Source organism: Lepidochelys kempii, chromosome 1 (assembly GCF_965140265.1).
Source record: "Lepidochelys kempii isolate rLepKem1 chromosome 1, rLepKem1.hap2, whole genome shotgun sequence".
NCBI lineage: Eukaryota > Metazoa > Chordata > Testudines > Cheloniidae > Lepidochelys > Lepidochelys kempii.
Genome location: NC_133256.1, coordinates 283,886,800 through 283,898,191, shown reverse-complemented (window position 1 = coordinate 283,898,191; position 11,392 = coordinate 283,886,800). Strand labels below are relative to the sequence as shown.

The window sequence follows — 11,392 nt, the reverse complement described above, 5'->3', positions numbered from 1 at the left end:
GCCTCTACATTACAGATTTGTGGGGAAATATTAATGTGAAAATGTAAACACAAAGAAATGAAAACCATAATAAAAGCTCTCTTCATAAGAAATATAATCTACAATTAAATAGGAAGGCTAAACTGAAATAATGTTAAAGTTGTGACACATTTCCTAATACAGAATTAAGGTTGGTGTTGTCTTTAACCCTCAAAGTCTTCAGCAAAGAGCAAAACAGTGTGACGTGAAGATGCCAAGTCAGACTTCACCCTGCATTTAGGACTTGGGGACTTTCTCACTCAGAGCCTTACTGCTTATTAGTCAGAGAGGCTTCATTAGTTGTTTATTTAGAAAGAAATGTTAGTTGTGCAGCATCTCCACTGAATTTCTTAATTGAAATAGGAAACAACAGACCTTTACTGGGGAAGCTGTGAATTGTACTGTGATATTATTTGGATTTCTACAGTCATTCAGTACAGATCATAATCTATCCTCTGCAGCAGATGCTCCTCGACCCATTTAAAAATATAGTTATAAAAATTGACCAAACCCTTTACCTCAACATGTTAATCAACATATATAATAACTCAGCCACTACTATATGTAAGAATGTTGTGATATTCATAGAATCATAGGTCTGGAAGGAACCTCATGAGGTCAACTAGTCCATCACCCCATGCTGAGGCAGGATTAAATATACCTGGACCATCCAATGACAGAGGACTCAACAACTTCCCTAGGTAAACTGTTCCAGTGCTTAACTAGCCTTATAGTTAGCAAGTTTTTCCTATTATCCTTACAGTAAACTAAGCCAATTATTTCCTGTCCTATCCTTGGTGGACATGGAAAACAATTGATCATTTCCCTCTTTATAACAGTCTTTTACATATTTGAAGACTTTTTATCATGTCCCCTCTCAGCCTTCTCTTTAGACTAAACATGTCCAGTTCTTTCAACCTTTCATCACAGAATTTTTTCGAAACCTTTTATCATTTTTTTTTGCTCTTCTCTGGACTCTCTCTCCAATTTGTTCACATCTCTTTTAAACAATAGTCCCCAAAACTGAACACAATACTCCAGCTGAGGCCTCACCACGTGCCAAGTAGAGTGGGACCATTACCTCCTGTGTCTTACATGTGGTCACTTCTGTTAATACACCCCAGATAAGACATTTGCCCTTTTCACAACAGAATCACATTGTTGACTTTCATTCCATTTGCAATCTGCACCAACTTTCAGATGCTTTTCTGTCCTACTATCATCTAACCAGGTATTCCCATTTTACATTTGTGCAGTTGATTTTTCTCTCCTAAGTGCAGCACTTTGCACTTGTCTTTGTTGAATTTCATGTAAATGATTTCAGACCAGTTCCCCAGTGGATCAAGATCATTTCAAATTCTAAACCTGTCTGTCACAGGGTGGCTGGCCCCTTTAAATGAAGCTGGGTCAGAGCCCCTGTGCCACTACTGATGCTCCCCATTTGACCCAGTAAAAGAGTGGGGCACCAGCTGGGCTATAAAGGCTCAGGGAAAAGCAGAGGGAGAGAGGTCCCTGAAGGAAGACTGAGAGCACAAGTGTAGCAGAGGTCTTTACTGGCTGATCTCCCCAAGCTGCAGAGCAATGGCTGAAGATAGGAGAGCAGCAGAGGGAGATAGGAGAGCAGCAGAGCAGCAGATGCCAGCGGATTTCTGAGCTGGAGGCAGAGGCTGGAGAGGGCTGAAGACAGGGGAGAAGAACAGGGACTTATCCGCTGGTCTGCATGAGGTGAGAGGTTAATAGAACAGAGGAGTGATGGATGCTCCCCTGGGGAGGATAAGCTCCCAGCATAGAGACTCTGGGGGTTCCCACTTGGAAGAGCAAGTTTGAACTCCAGCTGGGGTGGCTGTCCTGGTAGAAGGACAGAAGGGGACCAAAGAAGATCCTGAGTGTGATGAGAGATGCCAGAGTATAATATGTGCTATGTCAATGAATTAGGTAGCATGGGATTTTAGTAACTATATGCACTGGGGATTATTTGGGACTTCTGTAATGGATTATTTGCATTATGTGTTTGTAATAAACTAGCCCCAAGGAGGGGTATTAATGAGGCCAGAGAGCCTCTTGTGGAACCTTTCTAGGGCCCAAAGGAGAAATTGGGGCAGTGACCTTGATAGTAGGACATCCAGATGTACTGGGGTGGGTGCTTGGGGATGAGGGAGAATTGTTAACCCTGTCCTTCAGAGTGCTTTCAAACGCACCCAGCTTGGTGTCCTCTGCAAATGTTATAAGTGTACTTTAGATGTTGTTTTCCAAGGTGTTTCTGAAAATACTGGCTAGTACCAGACCCAGAACTGATCCCTATGGGATCCCACTTGATATGTCTGTCCAGTTTGACACCATTGATAACTACTCCTTGTGAACAATCATTTCATTTTGACCATATTTCCCTATTCTGTTTATGGAAATGTCATTTGGAATTGTTTCAAAAGCCTTACTGAAGTGCAGATGTATCATGTCCACTGCTTCCTCCTATCCACTTGGAATTTCCTGCTTTAACAGGATAAACAGCCAAAAGTCCTCCCAATCTCTCACAGATCGTAAACAGCAGCAGGCCCTGAAGGTCAATAAACTAAGAGCGTTTCAGGCTGAGGGGTGGCAGAGCAAGTTCCAAAGTTCAGGAAATGCCACAGAGGACGCTTGCATGCTCCCCCAGCAGTTGTTTTCTGCAATTGAGCCTGTCTATGTAACAGAGCATCTCCATCTGTATCTATGACTGCTACTTTCCCGAGGAACATTGATACTGTTGACCACAATGGGGAGCCTTATGAGCATGAGACACACCTTGGCTCCTATAAAGGTTTTAAGACTGGGGAACTTGTTGTCAGATGAAAGTTACCACTAATGACACTACTTTCAGAGCTAAAGAGAAAGCACACCTCTTCACCCTCTGGTAATAGTACCCTCAATCTTACAGATTCATGTAGAGAGAGTGTGAGAACAAGCATTGTCATCATTTTTAACTTGGGGGTGCACTGAGATACTGCAATAATGAAGGCTTCATAAATATCTAGATGGATGGATTTAAAAATAATCAAACACTTTCCAGGTTATACCAAAATAAAAAATTTAAAATAGCCCACGTGTTTGTTTTTAAAATCAGCTGATTGAAGCTAGGGGCTTCCTTATTGTACTTGTACAGCTATGATGAATGAAACTGAAGATGATTTTAAAATTAAATAGGACTTTGGAGTTGCTTGTGTAACAGAACATGCTAATGACAATACTGTATGTGGAAGAGCCTGTGTTCCTTGGGCACCTGAAACTCCCACTGACTCCTAGACACAATGGATTCGTGAGGGGACTTCATGCAGGAAAGTAAGGGAGCAGCCACTTTACTCTCCTTAGTGAGCTACCTGACTCTCTGGAGCCTGTACAGGGAAGAAGCAGCTGCTGCCAGGTTGCTACCCCACTACCATGTAGGTGAGTGGGCTATGGGGGGAGTCTTGGGTTAGCCCCTCCTGCTAATGTGCTGGTCATTACATCAGAGATGGAGCAGAGAGGAAAGTAATCTGCACCAACAAAATGAATGGAATAGACTATTTCTCCCCAGGAGCCAGGGGATAAGCAGGCACCAGATTGTGCCTGTCCAAGGTTATAACCCAGACCGTGGTGAGGAGTGCATTTCAGTGTCATAGACAGAAATTGCACAGACATCCATGTGAGTTTGGGGTGTGCAAGGAATGCAGGATTGGGCCCATAGAGAGTAAATTAGACAGGTATGGAGAGTAAATATGCAAACAGATGTAAGGAAAACAAACAAGTCCAGCTCTGATAGCCAGTTGTTCCTTGATTCTAAGGAGAGTTCCTTGTTCCACACAGCAGTTATCTTTTCCTCAGACTAATGTTTATCTCAGGGTACATCTACATTTACTGGGGATCGATGCTGCAGCGATCAATGGACCAGGGGTCAATTTAGCGGGTCTAGAAGACCCACTAAATCAACCGCAGATCACTCTCCCGTCAATTCTGGTACTCCACCGGAACAAGAAGCGTAAGGTAAGTTGACGGGAGAGTTTTTCCCATCAACCCAGTGCAGTTCAGACACAGCAGTAAGTCTACCTAAGCTATATCTACTCCAGCTACGTTATTCACATAGCTAGAGTTGCGTAACTCAGGCCAACTCACCCCGTATTGTTGACCAGGCCTCAGTTGCTTTACCTGGATTCCAATAGCTTTTATTCCCCTTCCCCCACAATGTTCTCTAATTTATCTTCTCTTCTCCCCCCCAGTTACAATTTGAGCCAACTGGCTTTGTCCTGATCCTGGGATTTCTTAAATTCTTATCCTTTAGTAAATATAGATTTAGTGCTGCAAAAGCCAGTACATCGTGTACTCTGGCAATTTGTCGCAAAACTGTATTTAAAGAAGGTAAGTAATCTTTTAAATACATGGGGGTTTCCTCTGAAATAAACCCTTTCAGCTGTGCTCACAAAGATCTACATCACATTCAGCACAATTAATCCTTTTTATTTAACAACAGTAAGGTATATACAAACATTATTAGCCTTTGACTGTGCTAATTACAGTTTTAACCAGTCCTTGATTAAAATTTTTAAATGCATGATTGTTAATTTCCATCACTTGGGTGTGTTTTAAATCAAGGTTAGACAGGCGCTAACTTAATTGCAGTGAAAAGAATGATGCTCTCCTGTGTTTTAATTGGAGGGTAAGTGAAAGTTCCAGTCACTGGTAGGAAATTGATGTGAAATACTAGCTGACATATTTGTAAAAGCATTTAATTATTTAATCAAGTTAATAACTGAATATTTAAGCCAGCACCAAAAAAATCGCTGGGCATAACCAATTCAATCTATAAATCAGACATTTTGCTCTTCTGTTTTCATTCTTCAATTACATTCTGAGAACTAATTGGCAACACTTGATGAGAATTTAAGATGCAGACAGACTATAACAGGTGGAGGAATTAGATCTTCACAAGTAAATTAATTTATACATGCTGTGTGTGTCTCTCTGACACACACTATCACACACAGCCAAGCAAACATCAATAACAGTATAGGTAATTGTGATCATGGCCAAGTGTTATAAAACACATTTGCAGTTTCGTGAAACCCAAAGGAATAGTGTCCGCTTTCATTCTTTCATTATAGTTGATTTTCTTTGACTTTATCCTCGTGGGATCTTTAGCGGGGGAGTTTTAGTCTTTGCTTTTTGACTGGTGAACAAAATATTTGTTTCCTAGCCAAGCAGCCATAATGTCTTTTGAACTTCATGAAAACGGCTATGTTGATCTTTGAATTGCATATAAACGGTGTCAGAATGAGTTATAGTGACTTTCCTGAGACACACTGAGATGAGATGATTAAAAAAATAGAAAGGGTTTAAGAATATCCTGTCAGTATCAAACTTCGGATGCCATGTAGCTTCTTTTCATAAAGCTCAAATTGTTACTTTAAAAAGAGGTGAAAAATTCTCAACCTGGGGTAATTTGGTAGGTGTAAAATTTACACTCCCCCATTTCTCTATGCTTCTTTATAAAGATGCTTCTTTATACCCATTATGCATTCTCCTTCGGGATCATTCTGGCACTAACTGGGATTGGGTGTTCTTACACAGACAGAAAAGGAGTACTTGTGGCACCTTAGAGACTAACCAATTTATTTGAGCATAAGCTTTCGTGAGCTACAGCTGACTTCATCGGATGCATTCACGGAAGCTTATGCTCAAATAAATTGGTTAGTCTCTAAGGTGCCACAAGTACTCCTTTTCTTTTTGCGAATACAGACTAACACGGCTGCTACTCTGAAACCTTACACAGACAGGAACTCTTGGAGCAGAAATCAAAGTCTGTCAGATACTGGCCTGTAACTGGGGTTGGGAGAGTTCAGGCAGCTGAGAAGAAGCCTTTTCCCAAAAGTGAAACATTAACTGAAGTTCTCTTTTGGACAGCTGCTGAAATTGGCATAGGAAAGCCTGTGTTACATAGAAGGTGCCTTATAGAGCATTCTCCTTAATTAGTTGAGTGGAGAGTTGTAAGTAATGCAAAAACAGCTTTTAATTTTCCATCTTCAAGAAAACTTTAGGAACAGAGAGATTAGTTCAGATAACTTGAGGGCAAATTCTGTAACTTCTTTGGGCCTGGAATTCAGTAGGAGGCCCATCTGCTCTAGTTGTTCAGCATATACCTAGGCTAAAATAGTTAAATGCATATTTACTAAATAAGAGCTACATCCTCCCCTGTGCTGTACTTGGTAGATGGGGGGCAAATAGAGGAAGTATTACTAAGACAGACTCTCTTCCTAATATGCAAGACAACTCAGAAGACTGCAGAGTTAAGACATTCACCTGTGCACCTGAGCCTTAGGGTATGTCTACACTACGAAATTAGGTCGAATTTATAGAAGTCGGTTTTTTAGAAATCGGTTTTATATATTCGAGTGTGTGTGTCCCCACAGAAAATGCTCTAAGTGCATTAAGTGCATTAACTCGGCAGAGCGCTTCCACAGTACCGAGGCAAGCGTCGACTTCCGGAGCGTTGCACTGTGGGTAGCTATCCCACAGTTCCCGCAGTCTCCGCTGCCCATTGGAATTCTGGGTTGAGATCCCAATGCCTGATGGGGCTAAAACATTGTCGCGGGTGGTTCTGGATACATATCGTCAGGCCCCCGTTCCCTCCCTCCCCCCGTGAAAGCAAGGGCAGACAATCATTTCGCGCCTTTTTTCCTGAGTTACCTGTGCAGACGCCATACCACGGCAAGCATGGAGCCCGCTCAGGTAACCGTCACCCTATGTCTCCTGGGTGCTGGCAGACGCGGTACGGCATTGCTACACAGTAGCAGCAACCCCTTGCCTTGTGGCAGCAGACGGTACAGTACGACTGGTAGCCGTCATCGTCATGTCTGAGGTGCTCCTGGTCGCCTCTGTGAAGTCGATCAGGAGCGCCTGGGCAGACATGGGTGCAGGGACTAAATTTGGAGTGACTTGACCAGGTCATTCTCTTTAGTCCTGCAGTCAGTCCTATTGAACCGTCTTATGGTGAGCGGGCAGGCGATACGGACTGCTAGCAGTCGTACTGTACTATCTTCTGCCAGGCAGGCAAGAGATGAGGATTGCTAGCAGTCGTATTGTACCATCTTATGCCAGGCAGGCAAGAGATGAAGATGGCTAGCAGTCGTACTGTACCATCTTCTGCCGAGCAGCCATGAGATGTGGATGGCATGCAGTCCTTCTGCACCGTCTGCTGCCAGCCAAAGATGTAAAAGATAGATGGAGTGGGTCAGAACAAGAAATAGACCAGATTTGTTTTGTACTCATTTGCCTCCTCCCCTGTCTAGATCACACTGCAGTCACTCACAGAGAAGGTGCAGCGAGGTAAATCTAGCCATGTATCAATCAGAGGCCAGGCTAACCTCCTTGTTCCAATAACAACGATAACTTAGGTGCACCATTTCTTATTGGAACCCTCCGTGCAGTCCTGACTGAAATACTCCTTGATGTACAGACACACCCTTTGTTGATTTTAGCTCCCTGAAGCCAACCCTGTAAGCCGTGTCATCAGTCGCCCCTCCCTCCATCAGAGCAACGGCAGACAATCGTTCCGCGCCTTTTTTCTGTGCGGACGCCATACCAAGGCAAGCATGGAGGCCGCTCAGCTCACTTTGGCAATTAGGAGCACATTAACCACCACACGCATTATCCAGCAGTATATGCAGCACCAGAACATGGCAACGCGATACCGGGCGAGGAGGCGACGTCAGCGCGGTCCCGTGAGTGATCAGGACATGGACACAGATTTCTCTGAAAGCATGGGCCCTGACAGTGCATGCATCATGGTGCTAATGGGGCAGGTTCATGCTGTGGAACGCCGATTCTGGGCTTGGAAAACAAGCACAGACTGGTGGGACCGCATAGTGTTGCAGGTCTGGGACGATTCCCAGTGGCTGCGAAACTTTCGCATGCGTAGGGGCACTTTCATGGAACTTTGTGACTTGCTTTCCCCTGCCCTGAAGCGCATGAATACCAAGATGAGAGCAGCACTCACAGTTGAGAAGCGAGTGGCGAAAGCCCTGTGGAAGCTTGCAACGCCAGACAGCTACCGGTCAGTTGGGAATCAATTTGGAGTGGGCAAATCTACTGTGGGGCTGCTGTGATGCAAGTAGCCCACGTAATCAAAGATCTGCTGATATCAAGGGCAGTGACCCTGGGAAATGTGCAGGTCATAGTGGATGGCTTTGCTGCAATGGGATTCCCTAACTGTGGTGGGGCTATAGACGGAACCCATATCCCTATCTTGGCACCGGAGCACCAAGCCGCCGAGTAAATAAACCGCAAGGGGTACTTTTCGATAGTGCTGCAAGCTCTGGTGGATCACAAGGGACGTTTCACCAACATCAACGTGGGATGGCCGGGAAAGGTGCATGATGCTCGCATCTTCAGGAACTCTGGTCTGTTTCAAAAGCTGCAGGAAGGGACTTTATTCCCAGACCAGAAAATAACTGTTGGGGATGTTGAAATGCCTATATGTATCCTTGGGGACCCAGCCTACCCCTTAATGCCATGGTTCATGAAGCCATACACAGGCAGCCTGGACAGTAGTCAGGAGCTGTTCAACTACAGGCTGAGCAAGTGCAGAATGGTGGTAGAATGTGCATTTGGACGTTTAAAGGCGCGCTGGTGCAGTTTACTGACTCGCTTAGACCTCAGCGAAACCAATATTCCCACTGTTATTACTGCTTGCTGTGTGCTCCACAATATCTGTGAGCGTAAGGGGGAGATGTTTATGGCGGGGTGGGAGGTTGAGGCAAATCGCCTGGCTGCTGGTTACGCGCAGCCAGACACCAGGGCGGTTAGAAGAGCACAGGAGGGCGCGGTACGCATCAGAGAAGCTTTGAAAACCAGTTTCATGACTGGCCAGGCTACGGTGTGAAAGTTCTGTTTGTTTCTCCTTGATGAAACCCCCCGCCCCTTGGTTCACTCTACTTCCCTGTAAGCTAACCACCCTCCCCTCCTCCCTTTAATCATTGCTTGCAGAGGCAATAAAGTCATTGCTGCTTCACAGTCATGCATTCGTTATTCATTCATCACACAAACAGGGAGATGACTACCAAGGTATCCCAGGAGGGGTGGTGGAGGAGGGAAGGAAAATGCCACACAGCACTTTAAGCACAGCACTTTAAAAGTTGACAACTTTAAAATTTATTGAATGACAGCCTTCTTTTTTTTGGGCAATCCTCTGTGGTGGAGTGGCTGGTTGGCCGGAGGCCCCCCCCACCGTGTTCTTGGGCGTCTGGGTGTGGAGACTATGGAACTTGGGGAGGAGGGCGGTTGGTTACAGAGGGGCAGCAGTGGCAGTCTGTGCTCCAGCTGCCTTTGCTGCAGCTCAACCATACACTGGAGCATACTGGTTTGGTCCTGCAGCAGCCTCAGCATTGAATCCTGCCTCCTCTCATCACGCTGCCGCCACATTTGAGCTTCAGCCCTCTCTTCAGCCCGCCACTTACTCTCTTCAGCCCGCCACTTACTCTCTTCAGCCCTCCACCTCTCCTCCCGGTCATTTTGTGCTTTCCTGCACTCTGACATTATTTGCCTCCATGCATTCGTCTGTGCTCTGTCAGTGTGGGAGGACAACATGAGCTCGGAGAACATTTCATCGCGAGTGCGTTTTTTTTTCTTTCTAAGCTTCACTAGCCTCTGGGAAGGAGAAGATCCTGTGATCATTGAAACACATGCAGCTGGTGGAGAAAAAAAAAGGGACAGCGGTATTTAAAAAGACACATTTTATAAAACAGTGGCTACACTCTTTCAGGGTAAACCTTGCTGTTAACATTACATACATAGCACATGTGCTTTCGTTACAAGGTCGCATTTTGCCTCCTCCCACCGCGTGACTACCCCCTCAACCTTCCCCCCTCCCTGTGGCTAACAGCGGGGAACATTTCTGTTTAGCCACAGGCAAACAGCCCAGCAGGAATGGGCTCCTCTGAGTGTCCCCTGAAGAAAAGCACTCTATTTCAACCAGGTGACCATGAATTATATCTCACTCTTCTGAGGATAACACAGAGAGATAAAGAACGGATGTTGTTTGAACGCCAGCAAACATACACTGCAATGCTTTGTTCTACAGTGATTCCCGAGTACGTGTTACTGGCCTGGAGTGGTAAAGTGTCCTACCATGAAGGACGAAATAAGGCTGCGCTCCCCAGAAACCTTTTGCAAAGGCTTTAGGACTACATCTAGGAGAACCGCAAATGCCAGGGCAAAGTAATCCTTTCACATGCTTGCTTTTAAACCATGTATAGCATTTTAAAAGGTACACTCACCAGAGGTCCCTTCTCCGCCTGCTGGGTCCAGGAGGCAGCCTTGGGTGGGTTCGGGGGGTACTGGCTCCAGGTCTAGGGTGAGAAACAGTTCCTGGCTGTCGGGAAAACCGGTTTCTCCACTTGCTTGCTGTGAGCTATCTACAACCTCCTCCTCCTCATCATCTTCTTCGTCCCCAAAACCTACTTCCGTACTGCCTCCATCTCCATTGAAGGAGTCAAACAACACGGCTGGGGTAGTGGTGGCTGAACCCCCTAAAATGGCATGCAGCTCATCATAGAAGCGGCATGTTTGGGGCTCTGACCCAGAGCGGCTGTTCGCCTCTCTGGTTTTCTGGTAGGCTTGCCTCAGCTCCTTCAGTTTCACGCGGCACTGCTTCGGGTCCCTGTTATGGCCTCTGTCCTTCATGCCCTGGGAGATTTTGACAAAGGTTTTGGCATTTCGAAAACTGGAACGGAGTTCTGATAGCACGGATTCCTCTCCCCAAACAGCGATCAGATCCCGTACCTCCCGTTCGGTCCATGCTGGAGCTCTTTTGCGATTCTGGGACTCCATCATGGTCACCTGTGCTGATGAGCTCTGCATGGTCACCTGCAGCTTGCCACGCTGGCCAAACAGGAAATGAGATTCAAAAGTTCGCGGTTCTTTTCCTGTCTACCTGGCCAGTGCATCTGAGTTGAGAGTGCTGTCCAGAGCGGTCATAATGGAGCACTCTGGGATAGCTCCCGGAGGCCAATACCATCGAATTGTGTCCACAGTACCCCAAATTCGAGCCGGCAACGTCGATTTAAGCGCTAATCCACTTGTCAGGGGTGGAGTAAGGAAATCGATTTTAAGAGCCCTTTAAGTCGAAATAAAGGGCTTCATTGTGTGGACGGGTGCAGGTTTAAATCGATTTAACGCTGCTAAATTCGACCTAAAGTCCTAGTGTAGACCAGGGCTTAAAGGGGTGTGAGCTGCTGGCTAAGGCATGTGTCCTGTTTTAGGCCTTGTCTACACTACAAAATTAAGTTGATTTAAGTTACGTCAGCCTACAGCCACTACAGTAATACAATTGCTGTTGCATGTCCACACTGTGCTCCTTGTGTCGCCAGTG

The 11,392-nt window shown here is 45.6% G+C and overlaps 1 protein-coding gene across 1 annotated transcript; it reads right to left on the bottom strand.

Annotated features, from left to right (window-relative positions):
• Positions 1-1,568: 1,568 nt before the first annotated feature.
• LOC140909574 (uncharacterized) lies at positions 1,569-11,152 on the bottom strand. The gene is made up of 3 exons (XM_073339183.1): positions 10,299-11,152; positions 9,251-9,710; positions 1,569-1,695 (listed from the first exon to the last, which is right to left on the bottom strand). The coding sequence occupies exons 1-3, from the start codon at positions 10,879-10,881 to the stop codon at positions 1,569-1,571; spliced, it is 1,170 nt and encodes a 389-aa protein (XP_073195284.1). The 5' UTR covers positions 10,882-11,152.
• Between the last annotated feature and the right edge of the window lie 240 nt (positions 11,153-11,392).